The 22,654-nt window shown below is 37.1% G+C and overlaps 5 protein-coding genes across 8 annotated transcripts in view; 4 read left to right on the forward strand and 1 right to left on the reverse strand.

Moving 5' to 3' along the window:
- LOC111493835 (inositol oxygenase 4-like) overlaps nt 1–295 on the forward strand; it is a 5,069-nt gene extending 4,774 nt beyond the window's left edge. For both annotated transcript variants that reach the window (XM_023143720.1, XM_023143721.1), the window contains exon 12: nt 26–295. In XM_023143720.1, coding sequence (XP_022999488.1) covers nt 26–52 — 27 coding nt within the window. In that variant the 3' untranslated portion in view covers nt 53–295. The remainder of the gene's footprint in view (nt 1–25) is intronic.
- Nucleotides 296–2,733: 2,438 nt separating this feature from the next.
- LOC111493812 (glutathione hydrolase 3) lies at nt 2,734–6,572 on the forward strand. Of its 2 annotated transcripts, none has more exons than XM_023143679.1 (7): nt 2,734–3,059; nt 3,417–3,754; nt 4,104–4,622; nt 4,701–4,936; nt 5,050–5,314; nt 5,876–6,013; nt 6,109–6,572. In XM_023143679.1, the coding sequence occupies exons 1-7, from the start codon at nt 2,966–2,968 to the stop codon at nt 6,382–6,384; spliced, it is 1,866 nt and encodes a 621-aa protein (XP_022999447.1). In that variant the 5' UTR covers nt 2,734–2,965; the 3' UTR covers nt 6,385–6,572. The 2 variants fall into 2 exon arrangements, with proteins under 2 accessions (XP_022999447.1, XP_022999448.1); XM_023143680.1 differs by having other exon boundaries at nt 2,971–3,059; nt 3,472–3,754.
- A 417-nt stretch (nt 6,573–6,989) lies between these two features.
- LOC111493827 (mitochondrial-processing peptidase subunit alpha-like) lies at nt 6,990–11,281 on the forward strand. The gene is made up of 13 exons (XM_023143708.1): nt 6,990–7,085; nt 7,805–8,041; nt 8,145–8,441; nt 8,541–8,708; nt 8,801–8,965; nt 9,047–9,133; nt 9,279–9,345; nt 9,574–9,671; nt 9,809–9,881; nt 9,966–10,036; nt 10,141–10,190; nt 10,510–10,622; nt 10,842–11,281. The coding sequence occupies exons 1-13, from the start codon at nt 7,047–7,049 to the stop codon at nt 10,892–10,894; spliced, it is 1,518 nt and encodes a 505-aa protein (XP_022999476.1). The 5' UTR covers nt 6,990–7,046; the 3' UTR covers nt 10,895–11,281.
- Nucleotides 11,282–13,053: 1,772 nt separating this feature from the next.
- LOC111493828 (SUPPRESSOR OF GAMMA RESPONSE 1-like) lies at nt 13,054–17,345 on the forward strand. 2 transcript variants are annotated; one of them, XM_023143709.1, is made up of 7 exons: nt 13,054–13,070; nt 13,725–13,992; nt 14,092–14,272; nt 14,706–15,319; nt 15,585–15,791; nt 15,943–16,038; nt 17,118–17,345. In XM_023143709.1, the coding sequence occupies exons 1-7, from the start codon at nt 13,063–13,065 to the stop codon at nt 17,208–17,210; spliced, it is 1,467 nt and encodes a 488-aa protein (XP_022999477.1). In that variant the 5' UTR covers nt 13,054–13,062; the 3' UTR covers nt 17,211–17,345. The 2 variants fall into 2 exon arrangements, with proteins under 2 accessions (XP_022999477.1, XP_022999478.1); XM_023143710.1 differs by lacking the exon at nt 17,118–17,345 and having other exon boundaries at nt 15,589–15,796; nt 15,943–16,013.
- A 1,780-nt stretch (nt 17,346–19,125) lies between these two features.
- On the reverse strand, nt 19,126–22,050 carry LOC111493853 (putative dual specificity protein phosphatase DSP8). Its single transcript, XM_023143750.1, has 6 exons — nt 21,374–22,050; nt 20,932–21,054; nt 20,670–20,763; nt 20,486–20,568; nt 19,697–19,786; nt 19,126–19,602 (listed from the first exon to the last, which is right to left on the reverse strand). Exons 1-6 carry the CDS (start codon nt 21,566–21,568, stop codon nt 19,333–19,335), a joined length of 855 nt encoding a protein of 284 aa, XP_022999518.1. The 5' UTR covers nt 21,569–22,050; the 3' UTR covers nt 19,126–19,332.
- Nucleotides 22,051–22,654: the final 604 nt, after the last annotated feature.

Below are 22,654 nucleotides of genomic sequence, written 5' to 3' on the forward strand. Positions count from 1 at the left end.
CGTTTTTTTTTTTTTTTTTTTGCAGTACTTCCCCTCCAAGCTTAAATGGTGATGATCATGATCAAGACGAAGATGAAGATCATGGATTCATGAAATGAAATCCATGGTGAGTTCATGAACCCAAGCTTGGTATCGGAATTATAGGATAAGTATTGCTGTCGTATTTATAGTTTGTCGTTTGTGAGCGAATTATATTATATTCCGTGTGTGTAAAATTTTCATCTAAACTTTATTGTCTTGTGTAATAAGATTAATATAATGCAAATATGTTTGAATGAGAAATGGGTTTATGTCACAACACATATATTCGTATGAACTCCAATTCCTTCGTCGGGACGTGTCTTGAGTTGAAAATAATTATATTTATTTGTTTATTTTGAGCTGAACAGACATCAACAAAAGGGTAAGTAAAGGTATACGCAGTCTATTTACCAGTGTCATTGTCGGTCGACTTCCAATCATTTGATAAACTGCTCTATCAATAGAAAAGGTTAAAAGCGATTGGTGTGTAGATTACTTAGACCCTACTGGTGGCTCGTATGTTCCCACCTATATCTCTAGTAATGCTTCGATTTTCGTTTTTCTACATACTGCTTATAATGCTATTGATTATGAATCTATTATGGGCCAGGTTGCTTTGTTTATGCTTCGACTTTCGAATTGACTTGACAACTTTAGAATAAATTTCTCCCGGATTTTCAAAAAGTTGGTCAGGACCAACACACTCACGTTTTTATTAATTTTCTTTTAGGAGTTGAGGAAGATAAAAAAAAGAAAATTAAAACAAATTAAAAAATTAATATTAATTTTTTTTGGAGCTAAAAGTGATAGGAGTGTAAATGTATTTAATTAATTAATGGCGATTTTTATATTAATTTTAAATGCATAAATTAACATTTCTTTTGCAGGCCGAGCAATGGCCCATTGGGCTATTTTTAAACGAGCCTTTCACTATTAAGCCCACAAACATTGGGGGTTAGGGCTATAAATATGAACACACGCGCTCTGCTTTTTCCCGGTGTTCTCCACTTTTTTCGGTCATTGCTCTATCATGTCTCTCATTTTACTTCAAAATTTATCGCGCAACTCCCTCAATTCTCTCGAATTTCGATTTCCACCCCGTTATACTTTCAACTTCCCACTCAATGCCCACTCCTTTTAGTCACATTTTTCACACAATTTTCTCTAATTAAAGTAGAGCCAACACTACAGGTCAAGCCAAGCTAGCCGAGCTTGAATGGAAACGACACTTATCAATCACATGTCTTGAATTTTATGCATGTGGGTAGAGGTAGAAACCTTATATATAGGGGAGAGATTTCGAAACGGTTAAAATTAATTTTGTCAAGTTCAAAGTCACTCTTAAATATCTGAAGATGGGAGCTTGATTTGCCACTTCTCGAGTGGGATTGGCATTGTTGTTGGTTTGATTGGCTTGATTTGTTTCGGGTCATAGAGCTCTTGACCCTAGTTGAATGTGGGCATTGAAAATTATGACATAGTATAGTACATTCGTTTGTCTCATTCTATGAACCAATTTAGTATCGTAACTTTCAGAAGAACCACTTTTTTATTATGATTTTTTTCGGGTTCAATTAAAAAGCCGTGCTACCAATGGTTAACACCAAAGTCAAAACGGAAGGCATCAAGCATTAAAGATGACTTAAAATAATAATCTTTTATATTTATGAATTTGGCCTAATTAATACCTAATATCATGGATGTAACTTGCTTGGAATTAATAAATTGTAATTTAATTATAGCCAAATTAGATTATATTTATGGTGGCATGGTTGGAATTTTTGAAAAATAAATTACAAATTTAAGAATCGATGGTCATTTATATTGATAATTGTCACTTTAATTATAACTTAATTATGATATAATTAATAATTTTTAGTAGTCATTAAAAAGCTTTGGCAATAATTGTATTTTCATATAATTAAAAATGATAGATTTATTAGAAATTTCTTAAAGTGCAAGGATAAAAAAATAAAATAAAAAATTAAGTCGGTGGGAAAAGGGGACGAGAATTCCGGCGAGACGTTTCCCTCAACGCCAAGTATACGCCAACGACCTTTAGTCGTGCCTCACAGAATCCACATGCAAAGAAAACTAACATGATACAGAGGAAAAATGAAGGGAGAAAAGAAAAGACTATTGAGTTACTTCATGACGAGTAGACGCCGAAAATCACCCTTGTTGAGACACATTGCATCGTATAGTGTAGATAATACCGTGGAAGAGAGGGCAAAAAGGCAGGGAACACCATAATGCACACGAGTGATTACTGCTGAACAGTGTCGTAGTTTTGTCGTCAAGAGGATGAATGGTTGGTTAGTAGGTATAGAGGGAGAAAGTGTTACCCTCCGTGACGGTATTATATGTATTCAATAAATAGCAAATTTTTAAAAGTAAGAAATTTATTAAATTAGGAAAATTATATTTAATGTTTTGTATTATAAAATAAGATTAATTTGAATGGTCACAAATTAGTTGGAGCCTTTCCATTTTTGTCGTGTATCATCACGTCCTCATCGCAACATAAAAAAAAGAAAACAAATAAAACTGTCTTCCAATTAACATTCAACACGTGGACGCCAAATTATTGAAAACGCCTCAGTATAGAAATATCATATTTTCGGATGAAAATACAAAGTATTTTTACTTAATCTCCAGACTAAATTTGTTGTGAAAAAAATAAATAAAAACATATTTTTACATTTTTGTTTTATTGGATTTAAATTATCAAAATATCACAATTTGGGCAAAATTGGAGGTTGAAATCCGTTGAAGTCAGAAAAAAAAAAGGGAAAAAAAGGAAGAAATGAACAAGATGACGGATGTATTATTTAATACGTAACTTCCTCTGCGTTTTGGTAGCTAGAATTCGAAGCAATTTTATTAAAGTCAGCGATTCTTTGATAATTTTTCAGTGTTCATCGAGAGGATCTGTGGATTAGCGATGGAATCTCCATTACTGCTCTGCCGTGAATTGGTGAACATGAGGCGTTGCAGAGGAGTGATTTTAGTTCCGCTTGGATTACTTGCCATCACAGGTAGTTCAGTTAATCTTCACATTCGTTTATTTTTTCCTATTGTATTGAATGTTTTCTTTTTAGATTTTGGATTTATCGTAAATCAAGGGCTAGAAAAGTTTCATCTGAGGGTAATTGTTCGGCCTTATTGAGGAGATTTCGGAGTTCTTGTGTTTTACGATTGTTTTGTTGATGTCAAGTTCTATTTCAGATTGAACTGTTGCATTTGCGACTGATTCGAATTCGTTTGTTTTACGACTGATTCGAACTGTTGCATTCGCGATAGTTTTGTTGATGTCAAATTCTACTTCTTCGTTTGTTTTACGATTACCTGAACATTTGGGACTGATTCGAACTCGTTTGAGTCTCTTTATGTAGTTGTTGGCTATATCCTTGGAGGTTCCATTAATGGTTTAGTATTTAATGAGGAAAGCAAGAACTCTGGTGGAATAGATACCAGTAATCCCGAAATTGTTGAGTCAGAGAAGGGAGTTGTTGCTGCTGATGATGGCCGCTGCTCCGAAATTGGAGCGTCGATGCTTAGGCCGGGAGGGCATGCCGTTGATGCTGCAGTCGCAACTGCATTGTGCCTTGGTGTGGTGGGTTCGATGTGGAGCGGGATAGGCGGTGGAGGTTTTATGCTCGTCCGATCCGCATCGACTTTGCAAACCACAGCTATTGATTTCCGGGAGACTGCACCCTTGGCTGCATCTCAGGTTCAAAATCTCTCCCTCTCTTTTTGTAGAACAAATGGTTGTCACCCTTCATTTCGATACGTAGTCATTTTTTACTACACCTTCGAGGCTCCTAATTTTTTTATTCAGAGTTCTATTAACATGGCTAAGTCAAAGGCATGACTCTTATACTATGTTAGTAACCACGATTCTCCAAAATAGTATGGTATTGTCCACTAATAGCTTTGGTTTTGGTTTCCCCAAAATACCTCGTACCAATAGATTCTTTATATAAACTTATGACCATTCTCTTGATTAGCCAATTCCTTCCGACAATCCTGGAAAAAGGAGAGTGAAAAGTTGTAAGCTGTTTCATTTTGGCCATGTGCAGGATATGTATGAAACCAATGTGACTACCAAAAGTTTGGGGCCACTATCAATTGCAGTTCCTGGAGAGATAGCTGGACTTCATGAAGCTTGGTTGAGATATGGCCGTTTGGCGTGGCGGTCCTTATTTGAGCCTGCTATAAAGCTTGCCAAGGATGGGTTTGTGATATCTCCTTATGTAGGACAGTCCTTAGTTTCCTCTACCAACATGATCCTAAATGATCCTGGGTTGAGACGAGTTTACGCACCAAATGGTAAAATAGTACAAGCAGGCGACACTTGCTACAACGTTGAGCTAGGCAAGAGCTTAGAGGCTGTGGCAGATCAAGGGCCGCAAGCCTTCTATTACGGAGCTGTCGGAGAGAAGTTGGTGAAGGATGTGAGGGAAGCTGGTGGGATTTTATCCATGGAGGATTTGAGGAACTACACAGTTGAAGTAACCGAGGCAATGACTACCGAGGCAATGGGCTACACAGTGCATGGCATGCCACCTCCTTCAAGTGGAACACTTGGCTTTGCTATGGTCTTGTCCTCTCTTTACCTCCTCCTTAAACTTTCGCGAAAACTCTTTTGATTCCAGACTCTATTCTTGAATGAACAGGTAATGAACATCTTTAAAAGCTACAATGATCCCGATGCCACCAAGGGAAATCTTGGCCTACATCGCCTAATCGAAGCATTGAAGCACATGTATGCCGAGCGAATGAACTTGGGCGATCCTCGGTTTTCGAACATTAGCAACTCTGTCTCCAACATGCTCAGTCCATCATTTGCTAAGAAAATTCAGGAAAAGATAATCGACAACGCTACTTTTCCTCCGGATTACTATCAATACAGGTATCGACCAAATGAAAAAAACACGCTCAGAATTCGAATGAGGTTATTGATGGCTTAAATGTTTAGATTTGCTCTAAGTTTGCTAATTTTAACTTGTTCTTTACAATTACTAGGTGGAGTCAGCTAAGAGATAGTGGAACCAGTCACTTTTGCATTGTGGATGCAGAGAGAAACGCTGTTTCATTGACAACAACTGTAAATGAGCACTTTGGGGCTGGCCTTCTCTCACCTTCTACTGGTATTGTTCTTAATAATGAAATGGGAGACTTTTCTGTACCCACAGATATCTCTCCAGATAAACTCCCCCCAGCGCCTGCAAATTTCATCCAGCCAAATAAGAGGCCCCTCTCTTCCATGATACCTCTTATTGTCACAAAGGTACAACTCTTATTTACACATTTGATTGTTTTGGATCTTCTGATATTCATGACTTTTCTCTAATATTATATTAAAAGGTTTTTTAATAGGGAAACTTTTCCCTAGGGGATGTGTTTTAAAAATGTTGAGGGAAATCCCGAAAAGAAAAATCCAAAGAGGATAGTATCTGCTAGCGGTGGGCTTGGACTGTTACAAATGGTATTAGAGCCAGCCATCGGACAATATGCCAGCAAGGAGGCTGAGCCCCGAAGGGGGTGGATTGGGGGAGTCCCACATCAATTGGAGAAGGGAACGAGTGCCAGCGAGGACACTGGACCCTAAAGGGGGTGGATTGTGAGATCCCACATCGGTTGGAGAGGAGAACGAAGCATTCGCTCCTTTATAAGGGTGTGGAAACCTCTCCCTAACATACTCGTTTTAAAAATGTTGAGGGGAAGCCTAAAAGGGAAAGCTAAAGAACATAATATCTGCTAGCGGTGGGGTTGGGCGGTTACATTATCTCTTATATCTCTTATATGATCCTCAATTATTAGCTTGGAAATGTTGTTTGATCCTTCATAGGATGATCGGTTGATTGCGGTACTCGGCGGTAGCGGAGGAATGAAGATAATTCCGGCAGTAATTCAGGTTTTCCTTAACTATTTCTCCCTGGGATTCCAACCTTTCCCAGCTGTTGAAAGGTCAAGGGTGTATCATCAGGTTTGTTTGTTTGTTTGTTTGTTACTCAATTTCCAGACACAATTTCTTGCCACAAACAGTTGACATTATAATGTAGCCTTGTTGTGTCTCTGCAGTTAATTCCAAATGTAGTAAAATATGAAAACTTGACGTTCATCGATGGCGATCACGTCGAACTTTCAAACGAAAAGACGGCATTCTTGGAAGAGAGGGGTCATAAAGTGGTAGCTATTGATGCACCAGGAGCCATTGTTCAGTTCATAGTTCAAAACTTTGAAGACTCCATTGACAAAGGTCGAAAGGGCAGAAAGATATCCAATGATCGAACACATTTAGGTGTTCTTACGGCTGTGTGCGACCCCAGAAAAAACGGGAACCCCGCAGTCGCCTAGGAAATGTTGCCCCCTCCCCCCTCCTTTTGTACATTGTTCTTAGATTGGGCATGGCTCTCTCTCGTTGGCTGAATGATCAGTTTCCTTGTGTTTCAAGAGGGCCATCCATAGGCCATTGGGACTCAAAAGACGGTTTAAATATTTTCTACATCAAATGAAATGTAAGCTAATATGGCAATTACACAAAATTCAATTACAAATGTTTCAAGTTGACATTGAACCACCGCGAAATTATCAAAAACACGTCTAAAGAGAGCATGGACGCCTATAAAATTACCGCCCTACCATTAATAGACTATGAAGGGGCAGACGAAGACAAACGGAGACTTATCGAAAACTCGAACCGCATCAAAATGATTAGGATATCAAATAAAAACTAAACTTCAAATCTCAAAGGGGAGATCGACCGAGAGCAAAAATTGAAACTCCCAACCTAATTCCAACTCACTGCAACACTAAATTTAAATTTGTACATATGGTGTAATTTTTTTTATTTGACTCATGGGATAAAAGACACGTGGCAAGTTCTGATCTCGGCACGTGTCTACATATCGCATCGTATAATAGACCTTTATTACTCTGAGAATTCCCAAACTTCAGGCATAAAGGCTATTTGACGCTCAATTGCCAAAGCGCTTTGTGGAGAACATTGTTCGATCGTTATGTACAGGGCTGCAGCTTCACGAATCAGGTCTCTGAAGGTTAGTAAACGTGATCCGCCGTCGATAACGCCCTGTTGACGTCTTTCATTCTGATCTTTTATTCGCATTTTGTTCACGCGCACATCTGCACGCTAGGCGAACGGTCTGTCGCATGTGATTATTTTCGATGATTTGGTTTTTAAAATTTTAATTTCTTTTGATATGGATCGGAATTCGTTGCCCGGTAAGTTTTTCTGCCTTCTCGAACTCAACGTTGTAATTTACAGTTTGTTTCGTTACATTGTTATTGGAAAGACACCGAATTGGAGCTGGACGTGAGTGTTTATAATCTCAATGGTGAGAAATTATTGCGTCGAAGTCATGTGATTAGCATATTGAGCTGCTAGGTTATTGATTTAATTGTTGCGACCTTTTACAGTCTGAGCATCTATTTTTTATTGATTTAGGTCCGGTATAATTATTTAGTTTTTGAAAATTCAGCTTATAATCTCTACTTTCTGTTATCCTCACTTTTTTAAAAAATTAAGGAAAGTTTTGAAGGTAAACATAATAGTATTTAAGAACTTAGTTTAAATTGGATATCATAGTATGAAAATTGAGAGGAAACAACAAAACTGTTATCGGATGGGTTTTGTTTTAGTTGGCTTATTCTGTATGGCCAGTCGGTTAATGGTAGTATAAGCGATTTACATAAGACCTCGGGAATCAAATGCTTTGATGGATAATGATGATCATGTGTCTGTCGAACCATTGCTCAGGGGCATGCAAACAATGGACTATATAGATTTGCAAGCTCTAGTGCCGTTGCTTCAAAGCATAAATCTTCTGGGGGTCTCCTTGGCTGGTTGCTTGGAGACCGTTCTACACTACCTCCCCTAGACTTTCCCCTATCCGACGTGAACCTTCCGCCTCCATTGCCGGATTATGTTGAACCTGGTAAGACCAAGATCACAACTCTGCCAAATGGTGTTAAAGTGGCATCAGAAACATCATCGGTAAGATGGGAACCATATGAATTTATATACTTGTTCTTTGTATTTGGCCTGCTCGTGTTCCGTTTACTCGGGGAAAATTAAACTTTTATTTTGGTCAATGCAGAATCCTGCCGCTTCCATAGGTCTATATGTTGATTGTGGTTCAATTTATGAGACTCCAGAAAGTTTTGGTTCTACACATCTGCTGGAGCGTATGGCGTTTAAAAGCACAAGAAATAGAAGTCACCTACGTGTTGTGCGAGAGGTAGAGGCAATCGGTGGCAATGTGCTTGCCTCAGCTGCTAGAGAGCAGATGGGCTACACCTTCAATGCTTTGAAGTCATATGTCCCTGAAATGGTCGAGCTGCTTATTGACTGTGTTAGGAATCCTGTTTTTCTTGACTGGGAGGTCAATGAGCAGGTCTCTCTGGACTTCTTTCACTATGAATATCATTAATACCTAACTCCACAAATTTCCTAACTGCTGACTCACTGAGAGATCAAAGTTTGTGTTCAACAGATTTCAAGGGCAAAGGATGAGATTATCGAGGCTTCCAACAACCCCCATGGGTTACTTTTGGAATCTATCCATGCTGCTGGTTACTCTGGTGCCTTGGCAAATTCTCTGTTAGCTACGGAGTCTGCTATAAATAGTTTAAGTGGTACAATTTTGGAGAAATTTGTTTCTGTAAGTTGAATGGGAGCTTATAATATCATATTTATTCTTATAATTAACTATTTAACGATGTTATTTATTTACCGGTCATCTTCTTCCTTCAGGAAAATTATACTGCATCTCGCACAGTACTGGCAGCATCTGGTGTTGAACATGAAGAACTCTTATCCATTGCTGAACCACTTCTATCTGACCTTCCAAGTGCTCCTCATGAGGAGCCAAAATCAGTGTACAATGGGGGTGATTGTCGTCATCAAGGTGATTCTGGGGTGTGTATCATCAGTATTGTATACTCTAGCACCCAGTCTTCATTTTCAGGCATCATTTGTTAATTGTTCGCTCTCTTTCAGGACGGGAGGACACATTTTGCTCTTGCATTTGAACTCCCAGGTGGCTGGCATAAGGAGAAGGATGCTATGGCCTTAACTATTCTTCAGGTCTTAACAATGAATATCTATTGTGGTTAAGTGATTGTTATGACACTTTGGTTTAGATCATGCTCATGCACCCATTATTTATTTAGTCCATTTTAAACTTTATCACTGTGAAAAGACGAGAACAATAATATATCTCATCTCTTAGATGTTACTGGGAGGCGGAGGGTCCTTCTCAGCTGGTGGACCTGGAAAGGGGATGTACTCTCGGCTGTGTAAGCCCTAAATTTCTTTTACTTTGATGGCCATGTATCTGAGTTCCTTTTTTTGTTTGTTTGATTGTTTATCCTTTTTTTTTCTTGGGTGGGGGTGGGGGGATTGAAGGGAGGAGATCCATGTCTTAATTTACCCGTACAATCCAATCCAATCCAATTCGACCTTAGTTTACCTATGTCGTATGTTTTTTAGTGTTAACTTCTTCGTATTTGTTGGTCTGTGAACAGATCTCCAGGTCTTAAATGAGTATCCACAGGTCCAATCGATTTCAGCATTCAGCAGTATTTACAACAATAGTGGCATATTTGGAATCCAAGCAACTACCGTAATGATTCTCTTTAGATTCTTTTGTCGTTGTTATTGACCACAAAATATATAACTTAGTATAATACAAAACCTCTTTGTTTAACTTGGTGATAGAATACTTATTTCTCCCTTTATAAACATCCACCTTTTTTGTAGGCTTCTAATTTCGTGCCAAAAGCCTTTGATATTGCAGCTAGCGAACTGTTAGCTATTGCAACGCCTGGAAAAGGTCCGTTGTGATGCTTTCTCTTTTCTGGCATTTCTAGAACCACTATATCTAACTTGATCACTGATAACATTCCCTTGTTTACAGTTGAACAGGTGCAGCTAGATCGTGCCAAACAGTCGACAAAGTCAGCTGTGCTAATGAATTTAGAATCCAGGGTTTGTATTATTATATTTTAATTCTTGTTGCCTTACCATACGTGGATCTTGGTTTTTTTTTTTTTTTTAAACATTTTTTTTGAATCCAGAGTTGTATTTTGTAGGTGGTGGCTTCGGAGGATATAGGCAGACAAGTTTTGACATATGGTGAAAGGTATGGTCTGAGTCATTTATTCTACTCTTTCTATTTGAAAGATTTAAGATTTATGAGGATGTAGTTATGCTGTTATTGCTTATTACTCCATGAACACTCTGTTCCATGGTCACTTGTTCACATTATCCAAACGATATGTACCATACCACTTTTCTTACACTCTGTTATTTCTTAAGAGCTATTATAAGTTAAAAATATAACGTGAAGTCATTATTTTTTTATTTTTGAGGTGAGCTTTGTAATTACAATAGTGATCTGTCTTTAAGGCCACACGTGCTCACTTTGTAATTAAATATATTATGCATCCCACATTCTTCAGGAAACCTGTGGAACATTTCTTGAAAGCTGTAGACGAAGTAACTCTGGAGGATATAGCTTCAATTGCACAAAAACTTCTCTCTTCTCCATTGACAATGGCCTCATATGGCGATGGTACTCATCATGCTCAAACAGAACCTCATGATATCTATTTATCTTGCTTCCTACAGAAAAAAAAAAAAAAAAAAAAAAAAAANGTTTATATCTTATGAGCATTAGTCTCTAGGAAAAATTTCTTCTCTTGCTCAAAAAAAAAAAAAAAAAAAAAAAAAAAAATGTTCTGTTTTTATTAGCTTTCTCTATATAATTATTTCTTTATATATTATTCTGCAGTTATTCTTGTTCCAAGCTATGATTCTGTCAGCAGCAAGTTTAAGTCAAAGTGACCAATCGTTTTTGTTGATTCAAATTAGTCGGCATGGAACAAAGAAATTGCTATCTTCAAAGCCTTGTTGTGTATGGTCACTGTCTTTTGAAAATAAGAAAAAGCATTGAGGTCCTGTTTATCTCAATAATTGGTAAATTTGGGCAAACCCCTTTTTGTCAAGACCCGATCTCTATTGATGGTATGTTTTATTCCTTCTATCATAACAGTGAAGTATTTTTCAGTTAACAGTTCCATCTTGAAGGTTCATGTTCTGAAAGCAATATCAGGACGTTTGTATTTTGGAACATTGTAATTTGCAAGGCCTCAAGAGCAACAATCTGAGTTGATTTTTGTACTCATTAATAATAAAGTGCTGCTTGCTACACATGCTTGAGATTTGAGTTTAGTGCACTGTTTATTTGTTATTTAGAGCTCTTCTTCTGTTCCTTTCTTTTCTTTTTAATCTTTCAGTTACTCAGATCTCTACTAAGGGGTTGGTTGGATACATACGAGGAATTATTCTCCTAAAGGTACTGTACACTTTGCTTTAAAAAATGTATATTTCTTCGGGAAAGATGCTCCAAGATCTTAATTCAAGATGGCTGATATAATTCATGCATACTTGAAGGCTTCTTATCATTATTTATTTATTTATTTTTTTTTTTTGTTGAGATTAAGACTAGATTTCTTACAAGTCATGAGGTCTCACTTAAGTAGGCACTCTAGACATGTATCAGATTTTTTTTTTTTTTTTTTTTTTTTTTTTTTTTTNTTTTTTTTTTTGCTTTAATATGTTCTTCATGGCCATCATTAGGTTTTTTGGAACTGTCCCATTGCCCTCTGGTACATGTGAATGTATTTTCATGCGTTTATGTGTGGATAGATCATATTAAAATTATTAGATTGATATCCCAATGAGGAAATATTTAAGAAAGTGTATGTGCTTGGTGTGAGAAAGCGAAAAGCCAATGTTATGTGGGTCCACTGTTGGGTTAGTCAATGTCAACCATAAATGGATAATGTGACTAGCCATAAATGAGTAGGATATCATCCACTTCTGCTCTTTTTCTAGTAATATTTGTGTTTAAAGATAGTTCTTGGTTTGGATTCATTTATATTTAGTTTAAATTATTCTTCCTGGTCCCCTGATATTTCGTTCTTTATACTTTTATTTTATGTGTCGTTTTTATTATAGGCTTATTAATTTAGATTTTGACTCTTCTGGTTATCTGTTTGGATTCTAGAGAGAGAGAAAAAAATAATAATACAATAAAAGAACACAAAGTTGTTTGTACGCGAGATTGCACTTATTTCGTTACCGAAAATAGGAATAGGGGACATTGTGATTTTCTTCGGCTTGATTTTCATATTATAAGAAAAAATGTAGTAAGCTTTTTACCTGTAAATGGAAAAACTTCATGTTCTAGGAAGAAAAAGTAAGCCTAACGTTGAACCACATATTGTTTCAAGCTAACTTGTTTATCCAAAATAACTCTTTTCACAGTGTGAGGTGTGAAATAATTAATTTTAAGGCAAGAAAAAAAAAATAATACATTTTTTTAATAAAAAAAAGGAAAGAAAAGAATAGAAAAGGGGTGTGAGACAAAATGAGGAAGCATGGGTAGAAATCTGGTGGGGAACACATCATTTAAGAAGCTTCATCATGATTTGCTTCTTGACTGATCAAAGGGAGTCTGTTATAAACGTGAAGACTAACCATCATCCGATCAAATTGCTTTTGTGGCCCACAAGATTTCCCCTTTTTCAAACCCAAATTCTTTTAAGAGCTCCGCTAACGGTGGATTTAGGTTGATACAAATGATATCAAAGTCATTTACGGTTGGAGTAGGGCTAGACCCTCTCCATAATAGTCGCATTTTAAAACCATGAAGCTGTCGAGTAGGGCTAGACCCTCTCCATAGTAGTCACGTTTTAAAACTAGGAAGCTACCAACGATATGTGATAGACCAAAGTGAACAATAGGCAATGAGGAATAGTGAATAATAGGCAATGAAGAATGCATCTCGGGATTAATTACTTATATTTATATGATAATCTAAATTGGTAATTAAAAAGACCCATCAAGCATACCGCTCATGTGCCTTGCCTCTCAAGCAACCTTCTTCTTAATCTCTCTCTCTATTCAACATTCATGGGCAAAAGCATAACGACCGTCTCCCCAGCCCAATGCCCATGTGAGTCTCTCTCTCTATCTCTCTCTCTATAGCATATTTGTTGATGAAGAAATTTAGGGTTGAAAGAGAATTTGATCTTGCCTTAGAATCTGAGTTTTGTACTCAAAAAGGCTTCGCCACGTACAAGCTTATCACTTCAAAGTTGGTAGTCGGTTGTTTCATCTTTATCTTCATGTTTTTCGTTGATTTGTATCATCTCTAAATTTTTACTTTTGTGTCTATTTAGTTTAGAACTTAAAAGATTTGTCAGACACATTTTAATATTTAAAATTTTGAACCGAGATGCTCTAACACTACTTCGAGGGTTCGAGATGTGGGTGTGTTCTAAAACAAAGCCAATACCTAAGTCTAGGAGTTGGGCCTAAGAGAGCAATGGGTGTGAAACAAGGCCATTTTGTTGGTTGGCTTTTGCTTTTGGAGTCAGTCAAGGGTTCAAACAAAAGAAACAAGGCCACCTTTTCCCCACAAACCGCCATCAATTTCATATCATTCTTTTTCTGCTTCTCCTAAATTTCCCAAATCCGTAAAGTTTCTCTCTGGGTTTCCCAAAACTTGATCTTCTCCACCTTCTTCCTCACTTTTTGACAAAACCCAGTTTTTAGATTTCAATTTTAGTGAGTGGGGTGTGAAAATTCCCTATTTTTTCTTTCATAGTGATGAGAATTTGCAGTTCCAAGTTGATATCAAGCTTGAAAGAGGGAAGGAGAAGGAGAGGAAGATAGTAAAGCATTTATCTCGAAGAACTATTCAACGACGACAAAAAAACGACGTTGAATACGAAGAACTATTAGAGAGTATGAACATGAAGAGCAATTTGGGGTCGATCACGAGCTCTGATCTTATCGATGCAAAGCTTGAGGAGCATCAGAAGTGCGGATCTAAGCAGTGCCCGGGTTGCGGCCACAAACTGGAAGTGAAGTCGGTAAAAAATACGAAACCTTCTACCAGATTTGTGTGTTGTTATGTTATTTGGTTTCGGTTTGAAATTGAGTTGGGTTGAATTTTGGAACGGAGTGTGCAGGAGTGGTTAGGTCTACCAGCAGGAGTGAAATTTGACCCAACAGACCAAGAACTGATAGGACATCTTGAAGCTAAAGTGGAAGCCAAAAATGACATCAAATCTCACCCTTTGATTGATGAGTTCATTCCTACACTCGACGGTGAAGATGGGATTTGCTATACTCACCCTGAAAAGCTTCCTGGTAATTCATTAAACCCTTTCTTTCAACTCTCTCTTTTTATCCTTTCGAATGAAAAACGTTAAAAAAACGGCGCACAGACACGTACTCGAGCTTCAAATCAATGCTTTAGAAGTAAGGGGTATGCCCGTTGTGTCATTGAAAATACCAACAAAAACACCCATCTTCTTTAAATTTGAAGTTATCGAACCAAAAAAGTTATGGGTCGACTCTTATAATGAAGTCAACTATTTAACTTGAATAACTCTATCAGGTTCACAAATATGTGTCGTTTTAACTATTTGATGCAAAATTAAAATGGTGTATTAAAATTCTCCCTTGTGTATGCGATCTAATAGAGTGGTTAGCCGCAATGTTCGAACCCGACAAATAATAATTAAAAAAAAAAAAGGAAAAAAATTAATAATTTTGGTTTTTTCTTTTTTAATGGGGGTAGGAGTGACAAGAGATGGGTTGAGCAGGCATTTCTTCCACAGGCCGTCAAAAGCTTACACGACAGGAACAAGAAAGCGGAGAAAAATCCAAACGGAATGCGACATCCAAGGCGGCGGCGGGGAAACACGGTGGCACAAGACCGGAAAAACACGACCGGTTATGGTCAACGGCCGCCAAAAGGGCTGCAAAAAAATCCTTGTTCTTTACACAAACTTCGGCAAAAATCGAAAGCCTGAAAAAACTAATTGGGTTATGCACCAATACCATTTGGGCCAACACGAGGAGGAGAGAGAAGGAGAGCTTGTCGTTTCTAAGATTTTTTACCAGACACAGCCACGTCAGTGCAACTGGTCCTCCTCCGACAAGGCCGCTGCCTCCGCCGAGGTTACCGGCGACAATGTTGTTCTCAGTAAAAGGGAGAATGTGAGCGGGAGTTATTCACCTTCTCGGCAAATGGCAACCCGCCAGAGAGACGATATATCCCCAGTTGGCGGCGGCGGCGGCGGCCTTTGTCCTCCGCCACATTTCGCCGCCACTTACGGCGGATTGGATCATATTCAACCATTCAAAGCCGACCATTTTAGCTTTGGTCCCTTCAGGAGAACCTTTGATGAGGTTCGTATTTATTTAAAAACTATTCTTTTTTAAGAATTATACTTTTCTATGCTTCAATTACAATTGATTTTCTCCAATTTTTAAGGTTATTGTTTTTTTTAAGAACAAAAGATTTCATAGAAAAAGGAAAAATTTGTCTTTTTTTTTTTTAATTAAATGAAATTTAGGAAGAATATAACTTAGGAACATAAAATGAAGATTAAGCCATGATTAGGGAATCTAATTGAGAAATCCATATAATTAATTTGTTCTAAATTTTCGATAGGCAGGTATTGGAGAAGCTGCCCCGGGCGAGGGGATCGGAGATCATCGCCACCACCATGATCACCATCTTTCCATGGCGACTACTGCATTTCAAACAACCCGTCCTTCAAATCCAATCTCCACGATCATCTGCCCGTCTTCTCTCCACCATTCCTCGATCATTCTCGACCATGACTCGTACCGAGTTTCACAAAACGAAAGCTTTCAGGTAAGGTAACTATCAATTAAGACCTCGTTTCATAACCATTTAGTTTTTGAGGTAAATAAATGAAGAATTTTACTTTGGAATATTATAAGCTTTGAAAAAGAAAGATTAAGAACAAGAAAGTCACATAAGATGATGGTTTTTTCTTTTACAGCAACAGCAACATCAACATCATAATAAGCTTGGAGGAAGGTCTGCTTCTGGTTTGGAAGAACTCATAATGGGCTGCTCTTCATCTAAGATCAAAGAAGTGAGTCAATTTTATGCACCCTTTTCTATTTCAACCCTAATTTTCTTCTCGACCGTTCGTAAAGTTTTGATTTTGCATCTAATAAAAAGGCGGGTTCTTAAATTTTCGGTTCTCTGTCTTAAACTCTTTTAAAAAAATGTCAAATAGTTCGGTCGTTCTATAAAACACGAAATTGAAGGCTTAAAAGATCGATTAGGTATAAGATTGAAACAATAATTTAAAATGTTTTGAGAATCAAAAGGAAGATGAGGGGGGAAAAGGGAAAGAAATCCAAATTCTTTATTGGTATCAGTTTGAATTAAAGATGATATTGTCTCTTAGGGTTCCTTTTTCTCTTTAGCTCTTTTTTTATTATAATTTTCAGTTCATAATCTAAGATTTTTGTGTTTATTTTATGAAGAAAGACAAGAGAATATATTCTATCAACTTCCTTTTGAGAGCTTTTGTTTTGAATTGTTTTTTTAAAGCCATAATTTTGGTTAATGTCTCCTAGGGTTTAGGGTTTAGAGTTCGACTTTAGCCTTTGTCGTGCATGAATCAGATCAGTACGAGCTCTTACTAACAAGTCGATAAAAACAAACCCAAGTCAAAAAGTCGATAGGAGCTCTCAACGCTTCTTGCATAGGCAGGTATTCTCATCATTTTGATACATTTTTCCTCCGGCTTTTAAGTTTTCTCGTGATACTCTCATTTGAGAATAGAACTAAGGAGTCTAACTCATTTGAGAATAGAACTAAGGAGTCTAACTTAGAACTCTTCGAAGTGTAATGTTCAAGCACACTGCTAGTAGATATTGTCTGTTTTAGTCCGTTACGTATCATCGTCAGCTTCTCGGTTTTAAAATGTGTCTGTTAGGGAGAGATTTTCACACTTTTATAAGAAATGTTTTGTTCCCCTCTCTAACCGATCGGGATCGAGAGAAATTGAAATATTTGAATAAAGGAGAGCTATCCAAAAGTTAGAATCTTGCTGACGATTAAATTGTGTAAAAATATATATATAAAAAAAAAGCCAAATGTTCGATCTCGAAACCCTAATTTTGACCTAATATGCATTGAGTTTGTGTTTTTGTTTTGTAGGAGTCAACCATGGGAAACAACTCTGAAGAAGCAGCAGAATGGATGAAGTTCTCTCCTTTCTGGCCTGAACCCGACAACCCAAATCATGATTGATAGAACCAAACCAAAAAACCAGACCAAAGCTTGTTCCTTAAACAGACAACATTATTATCCTCGTCATTAAAACATCCTAAGCTTCCAACTCTTTCCCTTTCTCTTGGAAATTACACCATAAAACACAGCTATAACTCCAACCTGGAAAGAAGGGAACAACAAAAACAAAAGCTGCAGCTTTACAACCAAAAAATCATCGCCCTTATCATTACACTATCATCTTCTTCATCACTTATTCTTCCTTTAATTTTCATTGTTTTTTTTTTTTAAAAAAATTCTGTATAGTTTTTTAAAAATAATTTTTGGTTTCTTACACAAATCTTATTGAGCTTGTATTTAGGGTTTGGATACGTCGTTTTTCGTTCGAGATGTCGAAAATAAGCTCGAGAATAACATGGGTTTCATACTATAGGTCTGTGTTCTTGTTTTTTTGCTTTATTCCATTAAAGATTCCAACTTTATTTTATTTTTTTCAGTTATTAATTAATATAGAGAGAAACAGAGAGTAAGGTGGTGCATGTTGAGTTGTTTTAGATGTTGAGAACGTGCATGGAAACTATATAATAAAGTTGGAAGTGTGATTAGGTAGCTGTTTCATCGTAGTTTCTAAAGGGAATAAAAGAAAGAACAAAGATATTATGAATATAAAAGAGATTGAGAGAGAAGAATAAACTTTTGGGTTTGTTTTAGAAATATAAAGTTGTGGGTCAGCCGACAAATTTGAATTCGAGATCCAAACTTTAAATCAATTGAGTTTTACTCAAGTACCAAGATTTTGTCTGCTTTGACTCGTTACGTATCGCTGTTAGCCTCACAGTTCTAAAACGTGTATGTTAAAGAAAGGTTTCAAGAAATGTTTCATTCTCTTTTCCAACTGATGATGTGAGATCTCACAATCCCCACCCTTTGGGACTAGTGTTTTCATTGGCACACCACCAGGTGTTTGACTCTGATACCATTTGTAAAACCCAAATTCACATCCACCCCCTTAGGGCCTAGCGTCCTCATTGGCACACAACCAGGTGTTTGGTAGGGAGAGGTTTCCACACCCTTACTCATTCCCTTCTCTAACCGATGTGGAATCTTCGTTCACTACTCCAACCGATGTGAGATCTTATCGTTAAATAACTAGACTATTCCACATTTCCATTCGTAAACTTGGATGGTTTTTATTTCATAATTAATCTAAATCATGGTTGTTATCCTATGCCTTTTTCCACAACGAACGATGTTCTAAGTACAAATAGTTGTTTTACGAGATTATTTAGGGTACGAAAGCTAGTTCGTGTATCTAGGTTATCCAGCTTTAACGATCAATAATCAATATCCACGCTACCTAATTGGTTACGCCTGATAATTTCTCCACCCCGCTAGGGTTAGTAGAGGTAGAGGAAAGATCCTAAAGTGGGAATATTGGGAGGGAAGGATGTACCTAAAAAGAAAGTGATATTTTAGTTGTTTTTGGTTGCTTTTAAAGGTAGGAAGAAGGGCTTTGGGTTAGGGTTTCTTTATGGTTTGCAGATTTGGTCCCAAAAAGAATTTGCAATAAGAATTATATATTAGTGCAAAGTGGAATATCACAACCTCTTCTTGGATTCTTCCCCTTTTTAGTATACACAAAACAATTATGATAACTACTTTACTTACTCCTTTTAAGTACAAGGAAATGGATATCCCCTTTCCCCGATCCGCTAGAACTAATAACTATAACGTGCTATGAATTTTGGATATGTGGATGCAGCTAAAAAGGACGGTATAGAACGAAAGTTGTTGAGACTTGTGTCTTTAATAAATTCGAATTGGTTCGATTCAATTAGTTCTAGAAAAAAAACTCAATCCATAAAGTTTTCATTTATTTAAAAACCAACCAAAAAAAAAAAAAAAAAAAAACCCAACTATACAAACCCGCTAAATATTTTCCATCAGAACAAACCACAAGGTTTTATTGAGAAGATGATTCTAAGGGAAGTGAAAATTTTGATGTAGCAGTTATGTACAACCTAGTAGTGTCACTATTTGGTGGTGTTCTACTACCAACTTAAGAAAAACGACTCTGTTTGAGCCTTAAGAGTTTGATTCTTACTTCCATGACAAGGCGTGTGCTATGGTCATAAGTTGATCGTCAACAAGCACGAGCCTCCGACACCGGCAGACGCTTCATGAGAGATCCGCTGCTGCCATGAACTATCAACGATGAAAAGAGGCAGGACAACCTTGCTATCATTGGCTTTGACTTACCCATCCAAGGGCCAACTGCAAGTTCTCTACCTGCACTGTCGATGCACGTACCGTGATATCCTTCTAGATCGTCTTTCGTAATCAGGACTGCATCTCCTCCTGAGGGAGGGCTAGAACTTGCAACGGGTCGCCGGTTGCTGTATTCTTGAACAGCCTGTGTGTCATATAGGACATAAGGATGAAACTATCTGATTTCCACAAGTTTCTGATCTAAAAGACTTCCAAGTTTAAGGAGTAATTTCTTTTACCTCCCACTGTGAGGGGGCGAGCAACACCCGTGGTCTTCTCGAGCGCACGTATTCCAGCGCAGCAGATGGGGTCATGTGCTTATATTTGACCTGAACAACAAACAAAGAAAATCAGCATAATCTCGATGTTTTGTGTAAGTTTAAATGTAACAGCCCAAGTCCACACGATTGACCGGAACTAGAGTCGTTAGCAAATATTGTCCTCTTTTGGCATTTTTAAAATGCAGTCTATGAAGGGGAGAGATTTTCACACCCTTACAAAGAATGTTTCGTTCCCTTCTTCATGGGCTTTCCCTCTTGGGCTTCCTCTCAAAGTTTCTAAAATGTGTCAGCTAGGGAGAGATTTCCACACTCTTATAAAGAATGTTTCGTTCCCTCTCTTGGGCTTTCTCTTTCGAGCTTCCCCTCAAAGTTTTTAAGGTTTTTAGTCTGCTAGGGAAAAATTTCCACACTCACACTCTTATAAAGAATGTTTTGTTCCCCTCTCTCATGGGCTTTCCCTCTCGGGCTTCCTCTCAAAGTTTTTAAAACGGTATGCTAGGGAGAGGTTTTCACACCCTTATAAAGAATGTTTCGTTCCCCTATCCTAGGCTTTTCCTTTTGGTCCTAGGCTTTTCCTTTTGGGCTTCCCCCAAGGTTTTTAAAACGTTGTTCGGGAGAGGTTTCCACGCCTCTCCAACCGAGGTAAGATCTCACATAAAAATTCTGAATATATCAGAAAAGAGGATTTCTTTTCACGTCTCACTAGAGTACAGAATTTCGACATAGAAGGGTAGTACATAATATTACCAAATAGCAAAGCACAATGGTCGTGCTCCTTCCTCGTCCCGCTTTACAATGGACGTACGTTGTTTTACCACACATCGCGTTTCCTGAAGACAGAACAAAAACATGTTAAATCATAGCACACATATTGTAAGAAACAGGGGAAGAAACGTCGCTACAAAACGTTACAGCTACGAAAATAACTCACTGTGAATGAAGTCCACAGCTCGGCTAATGTCAGAAAATTTCGGAGCAAAACAATAATCTCTCGTCGGGATCTTTAAATGGTCGATTCCATAGCGCTGCAGAACGTTAAAAAGTCAGCCAATTAGTACAACTTTCATGTCCCAAATGGTTATTCGAAACAAGAAAACTCGTCTCTCTTCAATTGAATCAGGCAACACAATCTTTCAAGCTCTATGAACAAGAAAATACACATGAACAACTGCAAACAAAGAAGCAAAACTCACATAATACAACGAAGATGGAACTAATGTTTCATAAGGTTCATTGAGAGTGATGACACCGCCGACACCGAGCTCCTTCAACCTCGGCACGTCTTTGGGGAACGGCACTGCACCGAGCAAAAGAAACTGGGAAGGCAAGACAAAGTTCTTGACATTAATGACAGAAAAACTCAATGGAAAATCCTTGATCAGTATAATGCAGAGACAAATCTGTAACAAAAATCACATGAACACACACAAAAAAGAAGCAAATCCACGAAGTCAGGTGGATTCATACAGTCTTATTATATCCTGATCATCAAGTTCATCAGATTCTAACAATCAAATCCATTACACATACAAACTTCAACAATTAAAAGCCAAACAGATCAAAAACGCCTTCAAAGTTTAAAGATAATCCTTAAGCAGTTCGATGAACACGAAGCAAACAAAGAAACGAACGAACCTGATCGATTTCATCCCACCATCTGAATTCAGCCTCCATTTTGTTCCGAAGAACGTTATACAGAAGGGTAGGGTAAAACAGGATTCGAGCCCCAGCCCCAACCAACGCTCTTTTGGCATCGACCTTCACAATCTGACCGCTACCCATTTCATTTTCCCGATCATTCCCAGCATCTTCCAATTCCACGATCTTCATCGCAAGAACACCAGAAGAAAATTCTAATACCCAGATGAACAAATCGAAACCCCAGAAGAATATTTTAATATCCAGATGATCAAATCGAAACCCGATTTCCACGGAATTAGGGGTAAAATCAAATCGGAATTTCAGTAAAAATGAGGGATAATACGAAAATTACATGAATGGGTGAGAATCGGAAGTATTGGAAGATTGGAGGGAAAGGGGTATCGATCGGAAAGCGAAAGAAATAGAAACGAAACACCACATGTTAAGGAATGGATCAATTTAGAGAGACGGAGAGTGAGAGAATCTCTCTACTAAGAAATGGAATCATCCGCAGAATTCGAATTTATATGGAAACTGAATAATCAATCGAGGATCGAGCATTTATCCGCACACACCCAAAAAAATTTAAGTCAGAATCGATTCCAAATTCTAGCTCGTGTACATTCTAGATTGAAACTAATAAATTATTTTAACCCAATCTTAGCGATTAAGGTATTTCTATCCCTCGTTATCTAAAAAAAAAACGAACTCTTAATATCATACAACTAAATATAGTAGATGAAGATATAAATGAAGTTATAGGTAACCGATTAGGTCGCTAATTGTTAATTAAATTTGGATTAAAGACCGACCTGTTAATGATCAAGAAATTTAGATATTGAATAAGAATGGTTTAAAATTGTGTGAATTGGAATAAAATATTTAGAAATTTAGATAGAAAATTACAAATTTAATTATAATAAACCCTAAGTAAATTAATTTAAATTGAAAATAATTTTTAATTTATATATTTATTTATTTAGTGGAAAGTATATATTTTAGATGAATTTCTCATTTTATTTTAAGAATTAAAAAAAATTAATTTAAAAGGCACATTTATGATGTTTCCAAATCAACAACCCTCTTTTCTGATATGGACAATCTTACACAGCTTTCCACTAAGGCTATAAATAAAGTTTTTTTTTTTAAAAAAAATATTTTTTTAGATAAGAAAATAGAAAATAAAGTAAACAAAAAATAAAATAAAAGGAGAAAAGGGGTATTAGTGAATAAAAAAAAAAAAAAAAAAAAAAAAAAAAAAGGGGGGAAAAAAAA

Source organism: Cucurbita maxima, unplaced genomic scaffold (genome assembly GCF_002738345.1).
Source record: "Cucurbita maxima cultivar Rimu unplaced genomic scaffold, Cmax_1.0 Cma_Scf00019, whole genome shotgun sequence".
NCBI lineage: Eukaryota > Viridiplantae > Streptophyta > Magnoliopsida > Cucurbitales > Cucurbitaceae > Cucurbita > Cucurbita maxima.